Genomic DNA, 26,515 nt, shown 5'->3' with positions numbered 1-26,515 from the left:
ATGTCCTACGTGAGCTGCGCCTTGCGGGCGGCCACCCCCCGCTGCCTGCCAGGCCCTTGGAGAAGCCCCCGGCCCTTCAGCAGCGCGACGGGCCCCACGGCGAAGAAGAGCGTCCCGTACCAGAAGACGCTGAAGGAGGAAGGCTCCGGGAGCGGGAAGCCCAGCCGGCCTCCGCCACCCTCGGCCGAGGTGGTCGTCGTCGGGGGGGGCAGCCTGGGCTGCCAGACCACCTACCACCTGGCCAAGCGGGGTGTCACCAGCGTCGTGCTGCTGGAGAGGGACCGCCTGACCTCGGGGACCACTTGGCACACGGCCGGTGAGGCGTGGGCGCAGCACGGGTGCTCCCTGGGGTGGGGGCGGTGGGCACGGGGATGCCCACGGCTTGGGATGTGCCGTTGCCCACAGAGCGGATCCGTTGCGCAGGCTGGCTCCGGATGCGTCGGAGAGTTTTGGCTTTAAATGGGGAGAATTTCAGGGTTTCTGGTTTTTCCTTTTGGCATAAAAAGGCTGAGGAGAGACCTTATCGCTCTCTACAACTACCTGAAAGGAGGGGGTAGTGAGGTGGGTGTTGGTCTCTTCTCCCAAGTAGTTAGCGATAGGACGAGAGCAAATGGCCTCAAGCTGCACCAGGGGAGGTTTAGGCTGGATGTTAGGAAAAATGTCTTCACGGAAAGAGTAGTCAAGCATTGGAACAGGCTGCCCAGAGAGGTGGTGGAGTCACCATCCCGGGAGGTGTTCAAAAAACATGTAGACCTGGCACTTTGGGACATGGTTTAGTGGGCATGGGGGTGTTGGGTTGATGATTGGAATGATGATCTTAGAGATCCTTTCCAATCTTAATGATTCCTAGTTTTTACTTTCATTAAAAAATAATCCAGCCACCAAGCCAGGAAAGATGAAATTATGACTCTCCCCTTAATTGGTTTAGTGGTGGACTTGGTAGTGTTAGGTTAATGGTTGGACTGGATGATCTTAAAGGTCTTTTCCAACATAAACGATTCTATGATTCTATGATTTTATAACTTTTTGTTAAGAAAACATCCCCTAAAGTTTCTGGTTTTTAAAAGTTTTACATGACCACATGAAAACTAAACAGTTTGTTTCCACACTTTTTTTTTTTCTTTTTCCTTCTTGAAGGCAAAGGGCAGGGAAGGGGGAGCTAGAGGAGGTTAATTCAATAAGCTTTTTGGGCATTTGTCTCTTTCGGGGTCACCTACTGCATAAACCCCTTTTTTCCATCCATTTAATGCCCAAGGGCAATAGAAATCGATGATTTGTAGCCCTCCCATGTCACCGCGAGACAGAGCAAGAGCCCCGGCAGGGTGACACACGCCATGCGTGGGACAGCGGGGCCCCCCTGCATCCTGCAGTGGGGGGGTTGGCGGAGCTGCCTGTCCCACCCATGGGCTGTGTCGTTTGTGTGTGTCCCCCAGGTCTGCTGTGGCAGCTGCGTCCCAGCGACGTGGAGGTGGAGCTGCTGGCGCACACGCGGGACGTGGTCAGCCGGGAGCTGCCGGCTGAGACGGGGCTGCACACGGGCTGGGTGGAGAACGGAGGGCTCTTCATCGCCTCCAACAAGCAGCGCCTTGATGAGTACAAGAGGCTCATGTCGGTAGGGAGAAGCCCCTCGGTGCGTCCCCTGGCTGAGTGGGCTGCAGGAGGTGGCGTGTATCTCCTGCCCACGGGAGCAGGGATGGGCGTCCCCGGGCTGTGGAGCCCTCCTGGGTCTCCAAATGGCCCGTCCTTCCCTGCCTTCCCACTCGGAGGGCTGCGAGTGGCCTGGGTGGGCTTCCAGGGCAGCATCCTGGCTTCTGTAAGGCTGCTGGAATCAAGCAAAATGCAGGCAAAGTAGGCAAAATTAAATCCAACCCTGGATTTTTGCCCTTTCACATAGTGGTTGCATCATTTTCCCAGTTGCACAGGAGTGGTAGCACCATTTTTTCCAGTTGCACAGGAGTGGTAGCATCATTTTTCCAGTTGCACAGGCAGCTTGCATGATAATACGCGACCATATTCCCTGAGATCTGTGCAGACCATCCCACCCCACGCTGGATTTAGGGCTTGCCTTGGTGCAGCAGTTGCCTCATCTGGGAGATAAACACATCCTGGGGGTCTCCTTCTCCTCCTCCAGCAGCAAGTGATGAGCAAGGCTTTTGTTGCCTGCTTGAGCTCCCGGTTTTCTTGTCCGATTGGCAGCTGGGGAAGGTGTACGGCGTGGAGTCCTACGTCCTGACCCCGGCGCAGACCAAGGACCTGTACCCGCTGATGAACATCGACGACCTGTACGGCACGCTGTACGTCCCCAAGGACGGCACCATGGATCCAGCCGGTACCTGCTCAACTCTTGCCAGAGCAGCCACTGCCAGAGGCGCTACGGTAGTTCCTAATTAGTAATTACTCATTTATGCCTGTTGATCCAGGGAGATTTCACCCTCTGCCTTCCCCATTTCCTCGTTTCCCACTGGAGCAAAGCTGCTCCTGCAGCATCAGGGCTTTGCCCAAGAAGGGTTTGATGGCTGTTTGGGTCATAGCGACAAAGGAACCACGAGATCCAGGGAAAATATAGGATGAAAAAAAAGACTTTTAGGAGCAAGATGAGGCAGCGCCCAAGGCAGGGAGATGGCCATTGCCAGACTGCTGCTTAGATTCACCTTTCCCAGATTTGGGGGCTAGATGTCAGGCAAGCCAGGTTGTCCCACTGCCCTTGCGACCCTGCCGTGACTCTGCTGCCCTTCCTCTGCCTCCAGATCATAGAGAACTGCCCCGTCACCGGCATCCAGGTCAGAGCTGATGATTTTGGGGTGAAGAGGGTGTATGCGGTGGAGACAGCTCACGGGACCATCCAGACTCCCTGCGTGGTGAACTGCGCAGGTAGGGGGTGCAGAACACGGCGGGGAAGGTGGGGAGCGGGGCTGCGGCCGCAGGGCAGGGGATGGCTTTGCATCCTGTGAGCCGGAGGCTCTGCAGCAGTCCTTGTCCCCCCCATCTGGCTGTCACCCCCAGACCACCGCAGGTCTCCGGAGGACGGAGAGGTGCTCAGCGTGGGGCTGCTCTCTCTGCAGGTGTGTGGGCGCGAGCCCTGGGCCGGCTGGCCGGCGTGCACGTGCCGCTGGTGGGGATGCATCACGCCTACGTGGTGACGGAGCGCATCGAGGGCATTCAGGTCAGTCCCGTGCGGCTGCAGATCGGCTCCTCTGCTCTGGAGGGCAGCTCTGGGGGCTCCTGCCCCGCTGCGTGTGGCAGGGTGAGATGGGACAGACCCCCCTGGCTACCCCAGACTTGCGGGGACCCCCCCACATTCCTGCCTGTTGCGTGAGCCTGTGCTGCCGGGCCAGGCTCTGCAGGCACCCAGGGAAGTGCACACCCAGCAGCTTCTCCTCCTAACAGGACTGTCAGACTACCTTTAAGAAAGTTGTATTTTATGCCTAACAATGTTATGTCATTTCTTTTCGTCTCGGTAGAATTATTATAGGGTCTCTTGATGCGTTTGGTGTCTGATAGCAGCGTTCATAAAGATGCCAAACACTTTCTGAACAAGCCCCCGTTGCTGGCAGGCAGAGGTGTAGCTCTCCAAGTGTTTCTAAACTCTCCCAAGAAATCTGTTCTTGCCGTCCGGCTGCAGAGAATTGTTCAGGAGTCAAAGGAGACTTCATTCACTCAGGCACCAGGGCTTTGAGGGTGACACGTTATTTAGTTTCCATCCCACTGACACAGTCTGTCTGACTTTTCAGTCCGGGGTGTCTCATTTTAAAAATTGCTGGTGTCAACGATTACATTTATATCCCAGTAACTCTGCTGTGCCGTACAAACACGCTAAGAGACTTTTCAGAGAAGAGGCTGCAGCTTGCAGACCCCGGTGCCTCCTGTTCAATCCACTTAATTCCATTTGTCAACATGAATTGCAGTAGACCCTACACCGATACTTCCGTGCGATCTAAATGTTTCTCTATCCATTATTCACGAGAACAAATCCCTCATTCTTCGCGCACCGCTGCCCCCGTGTTGTGCTGTTGCATGCTCCTGCGGAGGTGGGTGGTGGAGGAGCGATGCTTTCCAAGCTGGGATCAACCCCAGCGGCTGCTCCTGCTCCCCCGAGCATCCCCGGTGCTGCCTGTGCCGCGGAGGAGCAGCCGGAGAGCCGAGGCCCTGCTGCCCCGGCACCCGTGCAAATGCATCCACAGCACAGCTCCTGCCCGCAGCGCTGGAGTTTGCCAGCTGCTAATTAGGCAGGATTTGTGCAAGACTCAGCTTCCAGCTCAGGTGCCTGGGCTCAGGCCAGGTGAAGGGGCGTGCTGCCCGCAGCATCGCTGCCTGCGTAAGCTGCTTTGCACGTGGTTTGGCCAGGTTTGCTGGAGCTGACCTGGGTGCCTTCCCCTTAGGGTAATGTGGGCACCCAAATTTTGGGGCTGTGAGAACATCCGCGAAGCCACCACCACTCCCATCCTCGGCGGGTCACTGCTGCAGGTGCCGACCCTGTGCCCCAGACCCCCGGCTCATCCCGCTCAGCCTCGCCGGGGCGATGTCGGGGTCTCCCCGCGGCTCTCAGCCCCGTCTCACCCCTCTGCTCTCCCTCCCTGTTTTTCAGAACATGCCAAACGTTCGCGATCACGACGCCTCAGTGTATCTCCGTCTCCAAGGCGATGCCCTTTCCGTGGGTGGATATGAGTCAAACCCCATCTTCTGGGAGGAGGTGAGCGGTGCCGCGAGGTTTTCCAGGGGAACGAGGCAGATTTCCAGGGAACCCACCTTGGAGGGGTGGGTACAGGCATGAGCGCCTCAGCCCCCTGCTCCTGCGGGTACCAACCTCTGTGCAGCCGTGGGGAAAGCACAGGACAGCATCTTCCCTTTGGGTCTGTCTGTGGTGTAGATACGAGGTGCAGAGGCAACAGGAATGAGACGAAAAGGCTGGGCTGGGGGGATTTAGAGGCCACCGTGCGGTCCCTGCCCTGCTGCATCATCCCTTTATCCAGGTGCAGGTGTCTTAATTTGGGCTCTGCCCCAGACCTTTGGCTTGGCTGGGCTGGTCATGAAAACTCAAAGAAACCAGAGTCTGCAAAGCAGCCTTGATTTTCTACTGTCCCCGAGGCTGCCAGAGCTGAGAAGTTCTTGCACCCTCAGCTGTACTCTATTTTGTGTCCCAATTCCTCTTTCCCACCTTCAGGTATCTGAAAAATTTGCTTTCGGCCTCTTTGACCTGGACTGGGACGTTTTCATGCAACACATTGAAGGCGCCATCAACAGAGTACCGGTGCTGGAGAAAACAGGCATTAAATCCACCGTCTGCGGGCCAGGTAACGTGGCAGCGGTGGGACCATGGCGGCTGCATTCCTCCAAGGGTCTTGCTGGAGGGAAGAGGAAACTTCATAACCTGGGGAGAAGAAGAGCTCTCCGAACGCAGAGAAAGCGCCTGTGGTCTGGCTGCAATGGTGTCATCTTCCGAGGGGTGGCATCGCAGGCTTAGCCTAGCTGGAGAAATAGAACTAGAAATAGAACTAGAAATAGAACTAGAAATAGAAATAGAAATAGAAATAGAAATAGAAATAGAAATAGAAATAGAAATAGAAATAGCCAGGGAGCTTATTGCCTTGGTCCAAACTGCGGGGTGGCTAGCGCAGATTTACAGCCGATGGTGTGGCCACTGCGCTGGGGAATTAAGGGGCAGGTTTCTTTCAAGCGGTGGCCATTGTTTTACCAAGTGTTATATTATTATTTTTACTACTTGCTTCTGGGCCGATGACATTAGATTTACCCAGATTTACATCCCAGGCTGCCTGGTGTGGAGTTAAAGGCCGTAGCATCGCTGCAGTGGCAGCTGGAGGTGATGCCAGTCATCGAACCCGAGCCCTGCACACTTGGTTTGGCCTTGAAATCCACCACATGCTAAAAAAAAAAAAAATTTTTTTAAAAAATCCCTTTTTGCTGAAGCACTTAAAGGGAAACCCTCGAGGCCCTCGGGGAGGGAACGGTGCTGCTGTATGAGGGGAAAGTAGGGCACATCTCTTGCCCCGCAGCGGATAAAACACGGCGCCTTGGCCCTGGGCACGGCAGGTTTGATTAAACTGCGGTGTAAGCGGAGCTGGTGGCCTCCGGTGGGGAGCTGACTTCTTATAGATAAATGTCTGGTATTTGTAGTACAGTAATGTGATTTCCAAAGGGTCGGCGCCCCTTCTTTTCTACTTCTTGATTTAAACCAGCAGCTGGTTTGTTTGCGACAGCTGAGTCACGCTGGGCTGAAGCAAATAGCGAACACTTGTCCTTTCTGCCACACGGTAAATATTTCACCACCAGAAGAGCTACCGCGCTGTGCTTTAGGCGCAGGGCACGAAAGCAGACCGAACTGGGGTGGTTTAAGCTGTTTCTGTTTCAGCTGCTGATCCAACCCTGCAGCCGAGCGGGCCAGGGTCCCGTGTGAGCGCTCAGCATCCGTCCCAGCGCAAAGTCAGCAGGGCTGGCGTGCACCACTGGTGAAGGGGAGGTGCTTCGGGTGTTGCTCCATTAACTCCGTGAATTTCTAGCCTGGCATATCCGTACAGGGATATTGGCATGAAATAATCTTCTGGCTCTCCTCTTGCTTTCTTCTGAGCACAGAGATCTTGGGAAACAAGCTGGGCATTGCTGGGCAGGGGAGGGACCAGACTGAACTCTGTCTTCCCTCTCTGCTTTCACATGGATGGATGAATCACCATAAAATAGGGAGGATGATTGCACACCTCTGTCGGGGTGTCTTTCTGTCCTCCCTAGCGGGGATTTGCACAGGGGCCGCAGTTGGTAGCCCGCTGGGGAGCAGGAGCTGGCAGCGTGAGACATCATTAGCACGGGAGCCTTGGGCAACATCAGCAGCAATCCCTCAGCTGAATAAAGTAGCTTAAATTCATGAAATTTCCCAGCAGAATTCAATGAAGGTGAAAAACAGTCATAAAAATGAAATACGGCCCAGATACTGAAGAGGCAATGAATGGGTCTGTGCAGCTCCCTTGGCTGGGGGAGTGGGAGAAAGAAAGAGGCTGCTTCAGCCACCGCAGCGCCTCATGCACCTTCTGGCTGGGCATTCCTGCCGCTTCATGAATTTTCAATCTAAACCTTAACACCGAGGTCCTCCCGCTGCAGCGCTGGCGTGTAGCGAGCGCTGCCGAGCTCCCCAGGGGCGTGGAGGGCACAGGGAACCCCAGCCCGGGGTCTCGGCGGTGCAGGGACAGACTGTGCAACGCCCAGAGCTGCGAAGATGCTGCCTTGTGCCACCAGCGCCTGCCGCTGCCAGATATATGCACAGATATATCTGTGTGTGCGTGCGTACGCGTATACTCATGCAGGCTTCTGAAGCAAATGTATGTCTATATATGTATGTATATTTGCTTCAGGAGCCTGCACAAGACCCCTGCCTGATGCTGGGCATCCCAGTACCAGGGAAGCCTTCCTTTTGGCCTCTGCTGCCTGGGTGCTGTTGGAGAGCACAGGTCAGGGATGCCCGAGCTGAGATGGTGGGAAGTGCTTGGTGTTGGTCCAACTCTGGCTCTCTGCGAGCAGGGGCAGGATGAGGCCAGCACGGGAAGTTGTAGGAACCCAGCTCCTAACATGCATGATGTGTCCCCAAAACGCCTGCCCTGGCCCTGCTGGCACAAACCCCTCTCTGTCTTGCAGAGTCGTTTACGGCCGACCACAAGCCACTCATGGGGGAAGCCCCAGAAGTCCGAGGTTTCTTCCTCGGCTGTGGCTTCAACAGCGCTGGTAAGAGAGACCTGAAGGGTTCACACCTCAAGCATCCCAATGCGGGCATCGTATCCCGGGCAGAGCCCGGCATCCACAGCCATGCTTGGCCTCCCGGCCTCATCTGAGTCCTCGCCTCTTCCCCCAGGGATGATGCTGGGAGGCGGCTGCGGGCGGGAGCTGGCTCACTGGGTCATCCATGGGCGGCCGGAGAAGGATATGTATGGCTACGACATCAGGCAAGTCACCCCGGCTGCCCCAGGTCCCCGGGGGCTGCGGGCTCCTTGGCTGATACCCTTCATCCGCGGGTGGTCCTCGGGGATGGGTTTCGAGGCCGGGCTGGGTGCTGGCATTGGGAGCGGGTGTCGGGCAGCATCTGTGCCGCAGCCTGTGTCCCTCGGAGGAGCTGGAATCAATTACGCTCAACGGTTTTAATGAATTTACATGTGGGGTTTATCTCATTTGCCTCATCCCACTTCTACGCAAGCAGCTTCCATCAGACACGAGGAGATTGCAGTGATGGGAAAGGACAGGGTAATTACGTTTGGGTTTTGTTGTTGTTCAATTAGTGCCGTGCCTAATCCTCTAAGTTAATAATCGGGGGTGATGATTTCAACGGGAGAAAAATTAGCTTTCTTCCCCTTCTGCAGCACAACATGGGCTGGGAGTTTTGACTGCGCAGATGTTGGCTCTGTAATTGCTTTTGACTTGCTCGATTACAGTTGATTGGGTTTGGGCTTTCTTACAGGGCTGCTAGCGACAGCAACCACCTTGTCAGGGACAAAGCTTTTAAAATCATGTTGCTTTAGTGGCAAAGCTGGTAAACACCCTGTTGACTCGGGCTGGGAGGAGAGGGGAGCCGGTGCTGGTGCCTGCAGAGGTCTGCGGAGGATGCTTCCAGCAGCCTTCCTCCACCAGCCCTGCGGCCGGGCCAGCGATGGGCCAAGCCCGGGAAGGAGAAATCCCGGGGCTGGGCAGGCACGGCTGCACTGTCCGACGGGCGGGTTGGTACAACCGCAGCCGTTGTGGGGCTGACCTGCACCGTGGGACCCCAGCCCCACTCAGACCGTGGCCGGGGGCTTTCCAGCCCTTGCACCCAGATTGCCCCGAGCATCCCCCATATCCCGCCTGCCCTGTCATTAAGCTGGTGTCAGTTCTGGGTTTTTTTTTTTTTTCTTTTGATGGCGATTGCTAAGCTCCTCTTTAAATAACTCCCTTTTCCACACATTGAAATATTTATCCTCTCAAAACACTCGCTTGTAAATATTTCATCTGGCAGCTGTTGCTCCTCTTGCTGCTGTCAAAAATTCAGCACGGCCATGAAGGGGCTGGGGCTGACGGGGCAGCCGGGGGTGCCGGTGACATGCCATGTGTCACCTGCTGCCTGTCCCGTGCCGGCAGAAGAGGCAGCTGCCCTCACAGCAAGCCCACGGCTGCTTTTGGGGAGCATTGCTTGCATTGCTTGCAGCACTGCAGGGCTCGGCCCTGGTGCCCTGCCTCTCCTCTGCACCCAGGCAGTGGGGAGGGAAGCTGAAAATACTGTTTTAAAAGGCCTTATAGGTGACAGTTTGTCTTGCCTTTTGCCCGCTGCTTGCCTCCCTTTCTCCAGACCTTGGGGGCTTTGGGCTGGAGAGGAGCCGGTGGTAATTCGGAGAGCTGCGCTCCCCTGCTGCCAAAGCTGGAGGACGGGAAAGGTGCCACTGGCACCTGGGGCTGCTCCCCATGAATTATAGGTCTCTAGGAATAATAACCTGAGCATGTGCTGAGCTGGCACATTCCTTCAATGAGCTTTTCTGTTTGAAAGATGAAAATATGTCAAACAAATGTAAAAAGTTTGGGGTTTTATTTATCTTTCAGACCAGGGAGAATTGGATGAAAAATGTAAGGAATGTCCAGGGCTCTTTCCTTCGTCAGGGCTGCGTTTAAACCCGGGCTTGCATGAGGCATGCTCTGAGGCTGGCCCCATGCTGAAGCGGAGCAGAATTAACCTCAAGTTTCCTCTTTTTCTATTTCCCCCTGCCCCAGCAGAGCTGTATTGTGCTCCCAGTCACCCTGGGGTAGATGTGCCCGGAGCGGGGCTGGGGAGCTCAGTGGGCGCTGCGGCGAGTGCCCAGCTCCGGTGGGCAGCGCTCCGGCATGGCCAGCACCAAGCCCCAATTGGTCCCTTTGCTCTCCGACCCATGGAAGGGGGGGGCAGGAATAGCAATTTTACACCACAGCAGCTGCATCCACATCTGGATCTGACCAAGAGAGCTGTGCCCGGGTGAGGAGGCACCCTGTGAGCCGGTGGGCTCATCCGGACAGCCGCCCTCTCCCTGCCTTCCAGGAGGTTTCACCACTCCCTCACTGACAACAACCGCTGGATCCGGGAGCGGAGCCATGAGTCCTACGCCAAGAACTACTCCGTCGTCTTCCCCCACGACGAGCCGCTGGCAGGGCGCAACGTGAGGAAGGACCCCCTGCACGAGGTGAGGACGCGCACCCCGAGCTGGGCTGCCTCGTGAGGAGCGGTGGGAGACCCTCACAGCACCCTTGCAGCACAAATGAGGTGGCAAGGAGTGGCTGCAGCCGTATTGCTCCCCAAAGGAGCATGCTGCATCCTTACTCACATCCATCCATCCTGGGAAGATCCCTGCCGAATCCCAAAGCTTGCCAGGAGCGTGACGCGAGGGTGCTGGGGCGGTGGACAGTTTAATGGTAGAGATGCCAAGCATTCCCTTAAGATTTAACTTAGCAGATAGGGCTTGGGAGCCCAGTGATGGTCGCTGGGCAAGAGAAAAGTGGAGAGAAGGGCTCAGAGGCTTATTTCACTCACTGCCAGTCCGGCTCGGGGACAATTGCAAGGGCTGTGGGGTGCCGGATGCCCACGGTGATCTCCTGCCCGCCGCTCGCCATGCCTCGCTCGCAGCTCAGCAGCAGCTTTTCCTCCCCAAAACAGCGTCTGACAATGCGGAGTGAGGCCAGGGCACAGGGAGGGATGATGGAAGAATGGGGAGCGGCTGTGCCTCCATGGAGGCAGTTTTGCCGGCACCCCTGAAGTCCCTGCTGGTTTAGCTCCCTGTAGCTGCCGGCCAGGGCTCCTCCCTGCTCCCGCCTTTGTCAGCTGCTTCCTTGCACAAATCTCCATAGGTGAGCATTTTCAAGATGCAGCACTTGAGAAAAAAGCCCTGTTTCCAGCAGTTTGCTGCATCAGCAACATTGCAGCTGCCGTGACTCAGAGCCCCCCCAAAAAACACCCACCGCTCCCGAGATGCTCGGGGTGACCTGGGGCCGGTGCCTTGTCCCACCCTGTCACTGCCAGCCCCTGTCCCAGCCCCAGCAAGGAGCAGCCACATTTCTCGAACCCATTTCTGCTCGTCGCTAATTCACATCACACCATTCCTCTTCCGATGGAGAGCAGAGGCTCAAGCAGTAAAACAGACATCCCTCCCCGCCGTCCCCCGGTGTTTAGTTGACAGCTTAGTTGTTTTCTGTCACCGAGGATGCAATTTATTTTTTAATAGCATGTCTAATAAGCGATGCCCATTTGACTGACAGCCCGGTATTTATACATGCAGCTCCAGAACATGTGCTGTGTTTTATAAATAGGCACTGAATCATTTCTGAAATGTTCAACAAAATCTATTCTTTTCCGAACAGAGGCACCCAACACAATATCTTAATGGATCCCTAATTAATTGCGTGCAGAGAGATTTTCCTGAGAGCACAGAGGAGGAATGAGAAGGTTGCCATATAAATCTTAAATGTTATTCTATAATTACTCTTGTAAACATCAGGGGGAATCTTGCTCTCTGGATGTAGCATCTCTCGGTCAGTAATTCATGCACCGTAGCACAAGCTTTGGGGGGGTGCACAGCTGGGCTGCCGGACTCCTGCCTGTCGGCTGCCATCGAGGCAAATAGCTTTCTTGGGGGGACAAAAATATCAGGCAATTTGCAGGCAGCTGGGGTTTGCCACTGTTCTCAAAGACAAACTGCAGAGCTGCTTTTGGCTGCTGATAGCCAAAGCCAAGGGGTCACAAGTCAGGTCTTGAGCATGCACTTGAGGAGAGCAGCCTGGGCGCTGCTCAAAAAGCAGTGAAAAGGCTTTTTTTTAACCATTTGTTCCCATTTCTCCGGCTTTGCTTGCGTAGGAGCTGCTGCGACAGGGCTGCATTTTCCAGGAGCGGCATGGCTGGGAGAGGCCCGGCTGGTTCAGCCCCAGGGGAGCAGCCCCGGTAAGCATGGCACGTGTTTTGGGGGGCATTCAGCCCAGAGGGTACCGGCCGTGCCTGGAGCATGCAGGATGCGTCCTGCGTGTGCAGGGTGTGCGATATGCTGCAAGCAGGTGCGTGTCTCCAAAACGGGTTGATAAAAGCTGTTGGGCTTTAATTCACTGAAACAGCAGTAAGAGGGAGATCTGCGTGTGCACGTTGTGTGTATCTGTCTGCCTGCCTGTCCCTCTGCAACAGGCAGCATCTGCCTGCAACACCCCCAAACAACAGGCACTGATCTCACTTCTATATATTGAAGAGAGCAGTGGGCAGGGATGCCAGGGTAGGGACCCATCACCGTGCACAGGGATGCCAGGGTGGGGACCCATCACCGCAGGCAGGGATGCCAGGGTGGGGACCCATCACCTCAGGCAGGGATGCTGGGATGGGGACCCATCACCATGGGCAGGGATGCCAGGATGGGGACCCATCACCGCAGGCAGGGATGCCAGGGTGGGGACCCATCACCGCAGGCAGGGATGCTGGGATGGGGACCCATCACCACGGGCAGGGATGCCAGGATGGGGACCCATCACCACGGGCAGGGATGCCGGGATGAAGACCCATCCCCACAGCCAGGTCCTGCACGGACCCGCTGCTCTCCTGGCATGGGGTGAATGCAGCTGGGAGCAGCCCCTTGGCTTCGGCCTCACATCATCTTCCTCGCTGCCCCCATCCTCACGCTTCCCCCCACCAGGTCCTGGATTACGACTACTACGGCGCATACGGCCGGGAGCGCCACAGCGACTACACCTACAACCGGTTGCTGGGGGACGAGTACACCTTTGACTTTCCCCCCCACCATGACATTGTGAGTGTGGGGGGCAGCTCCCCCCCGGCCGAAACCGCTGGGCACATCTGGAGCTGGGGGGAGGTTAGAGGCAGCAGAGCCCACGCCACACGGCCGCTTTGGGTGGCGTTGGTGAGGCTCAGAGGGAGGGGAAGCAGCAAGCTTTGCCCAAAACTGGGAAAAATGTTCCAAAAAGATTAAGGGAAATGCATGGCCCATGCTCAGAAACCTCGGTGGAGAGGCCACGGGAATTTTACTGCTGCTTTCCTAAATGAAAGAGTTGAGACTAGCTTGGGGGAAAAATCCAATCTGATAAAATTTAACTATTATTGTTGATACCTGTCACTGTGTTAGTGAGGTAAGGAATGGGAATGAGCACACAGGATGGCCTGTCGGGCTTGCTTCACTTCATATGTGATTTTTCAGGAGTGTTTTGAAGCTGTACAGCCTTTAAAGGCACCAGGCGAGTGTCCTGGTATTGTTTCTCATTATTTAAATGGTTTTAATGTGCGTCTCCCTTTTTGGAGTGAGAATATGGCTCAACTTCAGCGGTGTGTTTGCTTTAATTGTAGATCAAGAATGAATGCTTAACGTGCAGAAATGCCCTGGCTCTCTTCGACATGTCTTATTTTGGGAAATTCTACCTGGTTGGTCCTGAAGCAACAAAAGCGGCAAACTGGCTGTTTACTGCCGATGTGAGCAAAGCGCCAGGTACCGGCTCACCCCCCCTTATTTCGGCTGCGCGCTGCCTCTGCTGAGCACTGCCCTGGAAGGATGCCCTGGGAAATCCCATCTTACACCCAAACAAACCGAGGGCGACCCAAACCAGCTTTATCTTTTAAATGGTGCTTTTGCAGAGGGTATGGGAAGCGTGTGAGAGTGATTGCTTTCCCTGTCCTCACCGGAGGCTGGATTCTGCTCTCATTTACACAGCGGCAAATGCGCTCTGAGCTGGAAGGTGAGGGAGAGGAGGTCTGGCCCTCTGGCTCCAGCTGTGGTCACAGCTGGAGGTGTGATGGGTACTGGAGTAAACCGAGCACAGCCCTCGCCAGCCGCGGTTTGCACAGGGAGAAGCTGCCCCTTTCTCCGGGGCTGGGAGGCAGCTTATGGCATTTCCAAGGATGCAGCTTCAGCTCCTCACACAGATCTCAGGGGGGAAAAGCATCACTCCTCTCCCCCTCCTGCTGCTGGGACATCCAGGGTCGGTCAGGGCATACCCAGGCAGGGGCAGCTGATGTAGCGATGAGGACAGATTTTCCTGGTACCCACTTCCCTCTGCCCGGGCCGTGGCTCTGCGCGGGGGCCGGCTGATGGGCAGCGGTGCCCGTCTCCTTCCCCCAGGCTCGACCGTCTACACCTGCATGCTGAACAAGCAGGGCGGCGTGGAGAGCGACCTGACCGTCAGCCGGATCAGCCCCGGGGACCCGGCCTCCCCCCTGGCCCCCGCCTTCGAAGGTAAAAGCCCTGAGCACAGGGATGCCGGAGTCGGGCGCGTTTCTGCAGCCGCCGTGGGGCTGGGAGGGGATCGCTGGCTGGGTTTACCCTCCCGCAATTCAGCTCCCAGCCTCTTCCGCTGCCTTTCTCAGCTGCATTAATGCACACAAAGACCTTTCCAGTCCCGGGAAGCTGTGGTGGCAGGTTCGGTCCGAGGCCTGCCAGCATCTCCTCCATCCCCGCCACGCTCGGGGGCTGCAGGCGCAGGGTGATTGCATTTACCTAATGGCAGCCACCTGGCTTTTTCCACCTCCGCCCCTGTGTCCCTGTAACCCGATTATCCCCCTTGTCCCCGGGGGCCTGCACTGCTCATCGGCGTTATTGGGTTTGTCCAGCCCTGGCTGGCGGCTCTGACCTCTCCCCGAGTCCTTATCAGCTGCAATAAAGAGGAATTGAAACGGAGCAGAGCAGTCAGCCCAGAGGGTAGAAATGGCATTAGGCAGCAGCAGCTGAGGAGGGCGCTGAGCTCGGCTCCGGCAGCGCTGCCAAGCGCCGTGCCCGGTGGCACCGGGCTCTGCCAGGGCTGCCACCAAAAGGGAGGTTTGCACCGGGATGCCCAGTGCCAGCGGAGCCCCGTCCCCATGCAGTGTCACCCTCTGTTGCTGCTTGGAAGGGACCAGCCCTGCAGCGGGTGCAGCCCCCAGCGCTGGCCCGGGGCGGTGGGCATTTTGGGGGGGATCTCCGCTGCCTTTGCCCGGCGCGGTCGGGTGCCAGCGAGCTCTTCCCTCCCTGTGGGAGAATCCTGCATCCCTCTCGTCTGGGGCGCTCGTGGGGGACAGAAGGGTGGCGGGAAGCGGATGGCAGAGCTGCAGGGCGTGTCGGGCGATGGAGGAGTTTAATCGCAGCAAAGTCTATTTTTCCAATTACAGTAGGTGGCTGCACTTATTATCGTTATGACAGATTATCAGAGAGCAATTTTGTAGTGGCAGGAGAGACAGAGGAAAGATTGATTACATATTAATCAGCTCCCAACCCCATCCCTCTGGATTTTTCCACCCAGGATTACTGACTAGAAGAAATTCCTCCTGGTATGCAGTGCAGCCCCTGCACTGGTTATGGCCCGGTCACTGCAGCCTTCCCTGCTCCCACCTGTAGTTCCCGGCTCCCTCCGCACTTTGGCATCCGCTCTGTACTGGGACAAAAGAGCAGATGCTTTTGCTGTTGGTCTCAAGGGACAAAGAGTTTCTTCTCTTCCTGTGATGCTCAGACACGCACAGGCACCTCCAGGGCTCAAACAGCTTTTTTTTTACCTTTTCTCCTTTCAGGTTTTAATGGTTTAGTTTTCACTGTGCTGAGCCCGGCAGCGTGGATGTTAGCAGAGCCCCAAAGCCCTCCCTTGCCCCAGCAGTATTTAACCCCCCTTTTTTGGCAGTCTCCCCGAGTTGTGCGAGCTGGAGAGGCTCAGGGCTGCAGCTCAGCCTCTGGAGAGCAAAACCAGCCCCGAGCTGAGCTGGGCATCGCCCCCAGCCCGACGTTCCCGAGCCTGAAATGCTCCTGGGGGTGTCTTCCAGGGGATGGCTACTACCTGGCTATCGGCGGGGCTGTGGCTCAGCACAACTGGTCGCACATCACCGCTGTGCTGCAGGACATGAAGCTCCAGTGCGAACTCCTTGACTGCTCGGAGGAGCTGGGCATGATGAGCATCCAGGGCCCCCTGAGGTGAGTGCGGGGAGAGTGTTGCAGCCCCCTCCTTGCACCCTGACCGTGAAGGGATGGAGGAAGGGATGCAGGGATGGAGGAAAGGATGCAGGGAGGGATGCAGGGAGGGAGGGAGGGATGCCTCAGATGCAGGCCAGGTCCCCATGTTGGGCAGGGATAAGTGTGAGCCCCATGGCAACCGGCGATGGTCTGGCTGGAGCGACGCTCCGTTTGCTGGGGAATTGGCATTTCTTTCGAGGCTCTCACAGCATGGCATATCACCCACGTCAGCCCCTCTTTGGAGGGAGAAGTCTGTCTTGCCAACAAGATGAGAAAGCAAGTTTTAGCGATAACCCTCAGAGCACGCTGGCGAGCTGTGTCCTTTCACCGCGGCCGCTTTGCTGTTTCCCCACAGCCGCGTCGTCCTCCAAGAAGTGCTCGACACCGACCTCAGCAACGAGGCCTTCCCCTTCTCCACCCACAAACTCGCCGTGGCCGCAGGACGCACGGTAGGACGGGGCCGGCCCTCCAGCTCCCAGGGATGTCTGTTCGCTGGGGCAACCGCCCGCCAGCCTGCGCAGCCGAGCGTCCTCTGCTCGGGAGCCCATCTGCCTCCGCATTGCTGCAGTGGGCAGCTGGGAGGTTTTGTTGGGTTTTTTTGGTTGGAAAAGGCCAAAACCTGGGGTGTTTTCCTCCCCATTTGCTCGCCAGGTGCCAGCCTGCTCTCCCAGCCTGCCCAGCAGTGTCATAGCCCGGGCTGAGCTTGGGGAAGGGACATGGTGACTTACGGCTTTGCAGCACTGTCAGAGGAACAAGAGACGCCTCCCGTGGATTAGGAGTGAGCACTTGTGATAGAGATTTATTTGACGCTCTAGATCCACTCCTCTTCCCCCTACTCATAAAAGAAATAGGGACGATTTAATGTAAAGCGTGTCAAGTACTGGCAGCAAGGGCTGGGCAGCCTGCGGAGCCGGTGTGTTTGATCACAGGAGACGGCTGACAACCTTAAGCTTTCTGTACAAGCGCAGCTCATCCTGCGTTTGCCCAGACTTCAGGGCTCACGTCAGCGGTTATGCAAGAAAAGCACAGAAATGGTAACGCTCCACGCTAATGCCTCAGGCTGAGCCCCTCGGTGCCAGAACGAAGGGGTGAGGAGCCCTTTGGGGCGATGGTGGAAACCAGCACCGCTGCCCGGCTTGGGTGCCCGGAGGGGAGTCATGGGTGGGGGGTGCTGGCTGGCTCCTGCCCCCCAAAATGCGTCGCCTGGGGAGGCAGTGCCGGTGCGGTGCTTTGCGGGCGGAGGTGAGCTCGCTTTGCCTGTGCTGCCTGCCTGCAGCGCTGCCTGCAGAGCACGGGGCAGGCACGTGCGTGCCATCCCGAGTGCCACGGTCCTCAACAAGCCGCGGGAGATGCACCTTGCCCAGGCTGGCAGCCCATCGCCTCTGCCGGGACCCGCAGCGATGGCTTTAACACATTCTGTGGCAGCGCTTGGAGGTGTCGAGGGAGGAAGGCTCAGCCTAAAGCGGTTTGGTGTCCTTTGCTGTGTTGCAAAGAGGCGGATCAGTCCCCGGGGTTTGCTGTGAGGTTTTGCAGCGGTGCCGGCTTGGTTGGACTCCTCTGTCTCGCCTGGTGCAGGGCAGCGAGAAAAGCGCCTTAAATCTCTCCCCCGCGTCGCCTGGTGAGGATCACATGGCCTGAAGTTATCCCTGGGGAAAGGGGGTGATGGCAGTTCTTTGGGGAGTTTTGTCATGTGTGAAGCTGCTGATTTAGCCTGCTTGAAACACCCTAAATAGAAGAGTTGGTGACCATGAAGTGCCGTTTTGTCAAAAATGTTCTGGGGGAACGTGACTGGGCAATTTTGGTACGGGGGTGGTGGGGGAACTTTTGAAAGGTTTGCCCGAGATGCTCTGCCTTGGTTTCCCATTTATGTTTACCTCGCATGAAATATTCCTTTTTATGTTCCAAGGCAAAAGCACCCCTTTGGAAGAGGGAGTCAAGTTTGTACCCCAGCCTTCCCATGGGAAATCTGCAGGCAGCCGTCCCAGGGCATCCCTGTCCCGCCCGGAGGAGCCGGCCGGCAGGAGGGACGGTGCTGAATGTTCACTCTGGCTCTCGGGCAGGTGGGAGATGAATCATAGAATCACAAAATCGTCTAGGTTGGAAAAGACCTTTAAGATCATCCAGTCCAACCATTAACCTACACTACCAAGTCCACTCTAAACCAATCAAGGGTAGACTAGACTAAACCATGTCCCCAAGTGCCACATCTACCCATTTTTTGAACACTTCCAGGGATGGGGACTCCACCACCTCCCTGGGCAGCCTGTTCCAATGCTTGACCACCCTTTCCATAAAAAAATTTTTCTTAATTTCCAGCCTAAACCTCCCCTGGCGCAGCTTAAGCCCATTTCCTCTCATCCTATCGCTAACTATGTGGGAGAAGAGACCAACACCCCCCTCACTACACCCTCCTTTCAGGTAGTTGTAGAGAGCGATAAGGTCTCCCCTCAGCCTCTTCTTCTCCAGGCTGAACAACCCCAGTTCCCTCAGCCGCTCCTCATCAGCCCTGTGCTCTAGACCCTTCACCAGCTTTGTTGCCCTTCTCTGAACACGCTCCAGCACCTCAATGTCTTTCTTGTATTGAAGGGGGGTGATGGGAGACGAAGGGGGTGAAGGTGCATCGGTAAGTCTTGTAAAAGGCAGCAGGAAAACAGAGAGCCGGAGGCAGGATGGATATTAGTGAAATTGGGTTAAGTCGCATGCAGACACTTTTCATTCGGAATTAAAGTGGCTTTAATTCGAATGCAGCTGGCTGCTGAAGGGATTGCTGCTAAATCAAATTAAGGTTTCTTGATTTGTGAGCAAGAGCCTAGTCAGGGTTTAGGGTGGTTTAACTAAGCCACAGATTTTGCCCAACCCAGATTAATCCTCCAAACCATCGCCATCAGTGCGCCCTGTGCTCTGGGTACCGAAAACCCACGGTGTGTCCAGTGTCCCTTGGTGGGGGGACAATGGCATGGGGGACCCAAAGGCCAATCCGTTGTTGCAGGTTGTCCAACACGTTGCATTTTAGTCTCCACGGGTGAGTTATAACCCTCCCCACACCCTCCCCTGTCATGCCTGTGGCAAGCTGGTAACATCTCGTAATAATCTACTTATCCCCTGGGAAAGGTGTATAAATGTTCCCATCTTCAAGAGCATGATTGGTTTATTTGCATTTTCCTTCAAGTTTACAAAAAATAATCTGGTCCTGCATGGAAGAAATAGCTGGTAGAAATTTTGTGGCTTCTTTTGGGTGTAAATGCCCTGACTGTAGGAAAAAACTGTCCTGCCCAAGGGCTCTGGGCTTCAGGGAGGGGGACTCCCTGCCTGCTGCCAGGGCCACTTTTTGGGAGGTCTCATCAGACCCCCGCCACACAATGAGCACAGGGGACTCCATCCCACGCCGAAATTAGAGTAGGAGGGTTTCTCAGGACAGCGGGCTGAAGCCTTCGCTGATATTATCGCCTTCCAGGGGGATTAAACTGAACCCAACATCTTTAAAAAGTTATCGCTGAGATTTTCATGCATTAACTCAGTAGTTGAACAAAATCAGCTGGAGTGAAAGGAGAGCTCCAGCAGAGTTAATGACTCTGGAAATTACCAATTGGTTTGTGAGTTTATATATAGCGTCTCTCATTGTATTGAACAACAGAGAAAGGTCTCCCTTTGAATTTCACTGCTGGATACAGGGTAAAATTCAGGTTTTCATTTTCTAGAATACTTAAAATGCTTTTGAATTGCTGCTGAAAGAGCTGGGAATTGATGCTATTTCATGACTCTGGTTAAAATCTAACAGAAAAACCTGTTCCTAGGGGAATTCAGCAGAAAGGCAGCAGGAGAGGCTGAGCCCAGCCCTCGACATCCCCCTTGGCCTCCGTGGTGGGATGCGCACCCCTGCCTGTGGTACGCGCACACGGGTGCAGCCCCTGCTTGTGCAAAGCTAATGACTGGCACCCCAATTTTCCTGAGGATACCTGTTTTCTGTGGTGCACTGCTCTGCCTCACCGCTCTTGCCGGGATGCTCGCTCCCCTGGAGCAGCGGTGGTTTGAGGGGAAGTTTCTCCCAGGAGTAACTTGCACCTGAAAGTAAAGTGCACTTTAGCTGTGGCACTGACTGCTGAGTTGCAGGCAGGGTTAATGAGCCGGGAAGTTGCCTGTCAATCCCCCGAGCATCTCCTGCCGTGATGAAGATGGTAGCTGGCTGCAGTGGCTTGATCTCTGGCTGTTGCCTAATTAGATGACACCTTTGTGTGGAGCAAAAATCTTCTCCACATCCCTTGTGTCTGTGCACCTCGAAAAGCGATTGCCAGCCTTTGTGCTTCGCTGCGGGGCTGTGGCAGGGACCGAAGGAAGGATGGCTCCCTGGCACGGCTTCTTGTGAGGAGGCTGAAAATAAATTCCCATCCCTATGGCGTTCCTTCCTCCTCTCCACTTGTACTGTAAAGGTTAAGCTGTCTTAAAAGATGCCTTAAACTCTGCTTGAGGACATTATTTTTGCAGTGCCAGTAGAGCACAGGGATGCTGCGGGAAGCAAGGATGGGTTTAGGTTCTCAGCCATCGCCCGCTGGCCATCCTCGCAGCGGAGAGCCTGGGCACCCCTTTGGTACTTCTCGTGCCTGTCGCTGCCTGTTTTGGGCAGCGGCTGTTGTTGTCTGTTGGTGTTTATATGTGGGATTAGAGAGCACAGCTGACACCAGCTCCTGGTTGTGGTAAGAGCTCAGCAAATGGCAAAGGGCAGTTTCTGCCCCAATGACATCCAGAGCCAGCACGGGCGAGACAGCCCCAATGCTGCTGAGCATGCCTGGCCCACAGAACCAGCCTGGAAGTCTCTTCCTAGCTGAAAACTGCTTTATTAAGACCGCAGATCACAATCTGGTGTGGAACTCTTGAGTTAATCTCTCTCTCAAAGCTGGGTATGCACTTGCAGTTGATGTGCATCCGAAGGGATGAACCAGAGGGCTTTTTGTGGGGGAGGAAGCGGAGAAACGGAGAAACCCAAAGGGATGAAGCAGAGGGAAATGCAGCTCAGACTCAAGGGGGTCTCTCTAGGGAAGGTGCCCGAGCTGGGGTGGCCCCAACCGGCCTGGAAAGCTTTGGGAATGCAGACTGTTTCAGTAGGGACAAGAGGAGGATGCAGGCAAGCCTGCCTGGGAGAGAAGCCAGGGGGACACGGGCAGGGCAGTCCCAGCATGGCATGTCTCCGAGCATGAGGCTTCCCCCGAGAAGCACCGAGTCCCCTGTGCTGATCTGCTCGTTCCTCTTTGGAGCTTCATGCATTCAGTGTGGAGCTAATTTGGCAGCAGACAGTAACGCTTTGGGGCACAACCTCCGCTGGGGGAAACCTGAGCATCACCCTGGGGTGAGCGAAGCGTGGGTCGGGACGCCAAGCTCAGCCCCTGCCTGGGAGCGTAGGGCCTTTGGGTGTCTCTGCCATGGGAGCACCATCCCAAGTGGGGGACATCGCCGGGGGTCAGCAGCCATGAAGTGCCCCAAAGCAGGACAGCCCTCCTGGGGACCGGCTTCCCCGTCTGATGGGCTGATTTGGGGAGACGCAGGGCTGGGGGTGCCTGTGGGCTTTCTTCTGGTGTCGATGGATCAGCAGAGGGAGACAAAAGCCCAGCTGGAGCTGGAGCACCACGTCTAACCCCAGCCCGGCCAGTGCGACAGGTTTGGTGGCCAGAGGATGCTGAACGCAGCTCCCTCGGCCCGCCGGCCATCCCTCTTGGCCACTGACGATAGCTGGGTTTGAGGTGCCAAGCCTAGGCTGTCCAGAGATGATAAATTCAGTCTGAACCTGGCTTCGTGCACTAGGGAGAGCAAAGAAATGCCTTCCATGAAAGCAGGGCATTTGCACAAGGTTCCCGGGCAAGCCGGCGTTCCCCCCGCCACGGCGGCATGCGGTTCCGCAGCCTCTCCCACACTGCACAGCCCGGCTCCGTCCGCAGGGGTGTTTGGCCTCTTGCATTTCGCAGGTCCGTGCCATGAGGTTGTCATTCGTCGGCGAGATGGGCTGGGAGCTGCACGTGCCCAAGGCGGACTGCGTGAAGGTTTACCAGGCGGTGATGGAGGCGGGTGCCCGGCACGGCATTACCAACGCCGGCTACAGAGCCATCGACAGCCTCAGCATCGAGAAAGGTTTCTTGCTTTCCTTACAGCAGCGCTCGTTGCTTTGTCTCCGGCTGAGGGACCAGGGCAAATGAGTTTTTCCCAGCTTTGAGGGCAGGTTAGTGTGACTGCAGGTCTGGCAGCTACTGGCAGAGATGCTACCAGCCCCGGCATGCCTTGCTGAGACTTCCCCAATACGGGCTCGTCTCGAGGTTGCTTTGTCCAGGGCCAAGTGAATCGAGGGCAAGAGGGGTGTCCAAGAGGCAGGGGTGATGTCTTGGTCTCCTGGTGCTGCTCACCCTGGGCTTGTTGCTGTGGCAGGGAGAGGCTGGGTGACCCATGCTTGCTCTCTGCAGGGTACAGGCACTGGCACGCAGACCTGCGCCCCGATGATACCCCGCTAGAAGCAGGCTTAGCCTTCACCTGCAAGCTCAAATCCAGCATCCCCTTCCTGGGCCGGGAGGCTGTGGAGGCTCAAAAAGCCAAGGGCATCTTCCGCCGCCTCGTCTGCTTCACCACCGAGGAGTGAGTACCACTGCCGGGCTCCGCTCAGCGCCGGGCAGCACCCGGTGCCAGTGGCCACCCTGGAATGAGCACCTTCAGCCGTCCCCATCCACCCCTGCACCCAGGCATGCATGTGGAGCTCTGTTGCAAGCTGGCTCGGCTGTTTTCTATGCTCTAATTCCATCTCTAATTTAAATCCCACTGCAAATTCCCTGCTGGATGTTTAATGGGAGCTGGAAATGGTGTGACAGGGAGTGGGTTTATCTTGTTTCACCCAGAACAGCGAGAGGTTTTGCAAATCAGGCTGGAGGGGCTTTGCCAGCACCTGGGATCAGCGTGGGGAGGATAATGAACCTGTGGGCAGCAGAAGCCCCGGCACGTGGGCTGGCCGGGGTCTGGTCCCCCCAAGCCCCTCTCCCCCATGGGGTCCCAACGTGGGGCTTTGCTGATGGCAGCTCTGCCCTCACCTTGCAGGAAGGTGCCGATGTTCGGCCTGGAGGCGGTCTGGCGGGACGGCGAGGTGGTTGGCCACATCCGTCGGGCAGACTTCGGCTTTGCCATCGACAAAACCATCGCTTACGGCTACATCCGCGACCCCGCGGGGGGTCCGGTGAGTACAAACCAAACCCCCTGCCGCCGCCGGCCCCCGGGGATGGCTGCGCCTCCTTCCCCGCAGCGGGGGCTTGCCGGTGGGGGAGCGTAGCGCTTGTTTGGTTTTGAAGCCCTACGCACAAACCCGTTGCAAACCCTCTGTCATCTGGGGAGCGAGACGAGGCAGCTCCCCTCGCGCTTCCCCCGCGGGAGGTTGGAGGGTGAGGGATGCCATGGCTCGGCGGCGCGGCTGGTCTCACCGGCTGTTGCTCTGCGTGGTCCCAGCAAAGCTCTCCGGCTCAAGCGCTGCCGTGGATGTTAATTGCAACTGAGTATTTAATTGCAGCAGTGAATTAACTTATGTTATAGGGAGCAACGGCCAATAGGAGCACAGCAGGCTCTTAATTAACTCTGGGAGACTCCTGGATAGTAAATCAGCTGCCCTCATTAAGCAGTGTGCTGTAGGCAGAGGCCAGGGAACCCGTGCGGGGACAGAGGGCTGTGGATGACGTCCCCAGGGACCCTCCCTGTTGCAAAGCACGAGCAGTGCACATGCTCGTGCTTTCATCCTCTTGCTTGCCTTGACTTTTAATCCTGCATCAGTGCAAGACTCCCAAGTCAAGTGGTTTTGTGGTCTAGTTGCCCCCTCAGCCCCTGGGAACCACCTTTTCTCCCCATGCTGAATGTTCCCCCCTAGACTTTCCTTTCCTCTCCCCCTTTCCCACTCTCTCCCTCTCCTCCCAGTTACATCTCGCTTTCCCGGCCACCCCCCTAGCCCCAGGCAGTGTGATGGAGGCAGCGGGATGGAATTGGCGGGGCAATGGTCCCCTCCTGCCTCCGACGAGGCACCGATGTGGCAGAGCGATGCTGAGCGCATCCCCGCCGGGTGCATCCCTTGTGCCGCTCTCCCCGCTCGCACACCCGCTGCAGGGAAAACTTTGCAGCGGGGCTGGCAGCAGCGTGACTGAAACAGCAATGGTGGGGAGAGGCACCGCGTACGGGTGGTCGCGCCATGGGGTCCCCAGCCCTGCCAGCTCCTTTGTGTGGCCGCTCCGGCTGGCTGCAGCCAGGAAGCAGCGCTTGTCGAGCAGATGTTAATGTGCAGCCCTCATCTCCCCGCTCCCTGGGATGACTCCCGCTCGGTTTGGGCAGTAATTGCGGAAGGAGGGGGGAGCTTTGCTGTGCAGGGAGGGGATGTGGGCTCAGGGGACCTGCACTGGGACCCTGCCCCATGTCATGCCCATCAGGGTCTTGGTGCTGGACCCAGACCCCGCACCAACCCCAAGCCATTGGAGGAGGGCACACAGAGCCCCCCTCTTTGCAGCTCCCGGGCAGTGGGGTGCCCAGCACGGCTGCTCAGGGCCTTGCCGTGCTGCATGTGGCCCTTTGGTTTCCTTCCCATGGATGTGGCCCTTCAGCGACCGGGTATGATGCTCCCTGGCTCTGGGAAGAGGGGTCCAGGATGGGGATGTCTCTGCAGCATCAGGGCTGGAGAGCCAGAGGAGCAGAAGAGGTAACAGGGGGTGAGGCGGAGAGGAGAGAAACAGAAATCCTGTTTGTTGCTGAATCACTGGCAATTTCCAGGTGACAAAAACACACCGGCATCGAGACCCCCCTGGCCCTTCCCTGCACCGGGGTGTCACTGCCTGGCACTGGGTGAGCCCCGCGGGCGTAGGGGACAGCTCATGCTCGTCATGCCAAGCGGTGACATCCTGGCTGCTGCTGTGGTCCCTTCCTGCAGCCAGGGCTGACCCTGTTCAGTTCTGCCGTCCCCCAACCCAGCCTGGTTGCTCTGGCCCCTCTGGCAATGAGCTCCCACAGCCTGGCTGTAAGTGCACCTTGCACTGTGTGCCATTGAAAACATCCACAGGAAAAAAAAAAAAAAAACCACCACAACCTCCAAAAAAATTAAATACAGCATTCTTTTTATTTTTTTTAGCTGAGTGCTTTTAAAAACCTATTTTCCTCTTCTCCATGCATCCCCTGGGATGGCAGAGCCAGGTTTTCTGTGGAAAGCAGATCTGCACGGTGGTGTGGGAGCTTGCCCAGTGACAGAGCTGGGATGCTGGCGGGGGGCTGGTGCCCCACCGGTGCCTCGCCGCTTGCAGCACCTGACGGGGGGTTTCGCCATGGCTCTGCCTTGCAGGTCTCACTGGATTTCGTGAAGAGCGGCAGCTACCAGCTAGAGCGGATGGGAGTGAGCTACCCTGCCCGAGCGCACACCAAGTCCCCGTTCGACCCGGACAACAAGCGAGTGAAGGGCTTTTACTGAGAGTGCGACAGCGTGGGCTGGCGAGCGGGCGCTGCGGATGCTGGGATGGGAGAGGGAAGTTGCCATTAGGAGCTGCCGGCTGAATTCCTGGTCCCTGGGTGCCTCAGCTGGCTCGGGGTCTGCTGGGAGAGCCGGGCAAACGTCTGCGGCAAACTCATCAAGCAAATTTGGGTCAAATTAGAGGGGAAGAGGAGAAAGAGATTCCAAAAAGTCCAAAGATTTTGTTGCTCTGTTTTCTAAATGAAGCAATACCACTACAGCAATAATTCTTTTCCACGGGTTAATTGGCCTGAAAACAGTGTTTTGCTCGACTGCAAATGAAGTGGTTTCAGTTTTTGACTGTGCTGGAAACCCTTTCCCCCAAAATGTAGTTTCACGCTGCCTGGAAATGAATTTTTCAAACTAACTCTGCTGTTAATGCAGCTGTAGCCTCCAAACCTGCCGTGTCTCTGGTCCCTTGCTGCATCCGTCCCTGCTCTGACGGGTGTCACCTTGTCCTGGCTGTGCCTTGGGGACCCAGTGCTGGGGTGGGAGTGCTCGGGGGGGCCATGGAGGGAAGGGGCGGGGGGCCCAGGGCCATTGCCCAGGCTCACGCCGTGGGTGCTCTGCCCGCTGCAGGGTTCTTCTGCACCGTGAAGTTGTTGGCTTTACCCAGGGGGGTTTCCAGGCATGTTCTTCCCATCTCTACAAGCACAGGTTTGTCCGTCCATCCCATCTTGCCCCTGTCACAGCTGGAGCTTCAGGTCCTGCTTTGGCAAAATGCTTCCTTGTGGCTCCAAAGTTCAGAGGGAATTTAAGCGCCGACTTCTGTTGCCTTCAGCACCTAAGGCCCTTTAAAAAAAATCAACTCTGGGGTGCGAAACGTTCAGTGCCTGCTTCGAGTTTGTTTGTGGTGCTCAGTGTGCAATGGCTGCGTGGAAGGCGGGGAGGGGCGATCCTCCCCAGACCTGAACGATGACCTTGTCCATTTGTGGGAGGGTGAGAGTAAAGGCAAGTCCCAGTTTTTGGCCGTGGCAATGTGAGCGCATTGGCACCCAGGGAGCGCTGCCAGCCTGCGCCAGCCCCTGGGTTTGAAACGAGGAAAACGCAGTGGTGCCGTGCAGCCCCTTGATGTTTAACTGGG

General features: G+C 56.6%; 1 protein-coding gene across 1 annotated transcript; it reads left to right on the top strand.

Annotated features, from left to right (window-relative positions):
• On the top strand, positions 1–25,392 carry SARDH (sarcosine dehydrogenase). Its single transcript, XM_075716609.1, has 20 exons — positions 1–316; positions 1,434–1,612; positions 2,197–2,376; positions 2,748–2,871; positions 3,063–3,163; positions 4,586–4,690; positions 5,162–5,291; positions 7,639–7,725; positions 7,853–7,943; positions 10,031–10,172; positions 11,837–11,920; positions 12,654–12,767; positions 13,319–13,457; positions 14,088–14,201; positions 15,752–15,899; positions 16,294–16,387; positions 21,893–22,055; positions 22,382–22,550; positions 23,004–23,139; positions 25,267–25,392. Exons 1-20 carry the CDS (start codon positions 1–3, stop codon positions 25,390–25,392), a joined length of 2,742 nt encoding a protein of 913 aa, XP_075572724.1.
• Positions 25,393–26,515: the final 1,123 nt, after the last annotated feature.

The sequence above is a fragment of the Pelecanus crispus genome, chromosome 9, assembly GCF_030463565.1.
Source record: "Pelecanus crispus isolate bPelCri1 chromosome 9, bPelCri1.pri, whole genome shotgun sequence".
In the NCBI taxonomy this organism is placed as follows: domain Eukaryota; kingdom Metazoa; phylum Chordata; class Aves; order Pelecaniformes; family Pelecanidae; genus Pelecanus; species Pelecanus crispus.
This window is presented reverse-complemented; position numbering and strand designations above follow the sequence as displayed.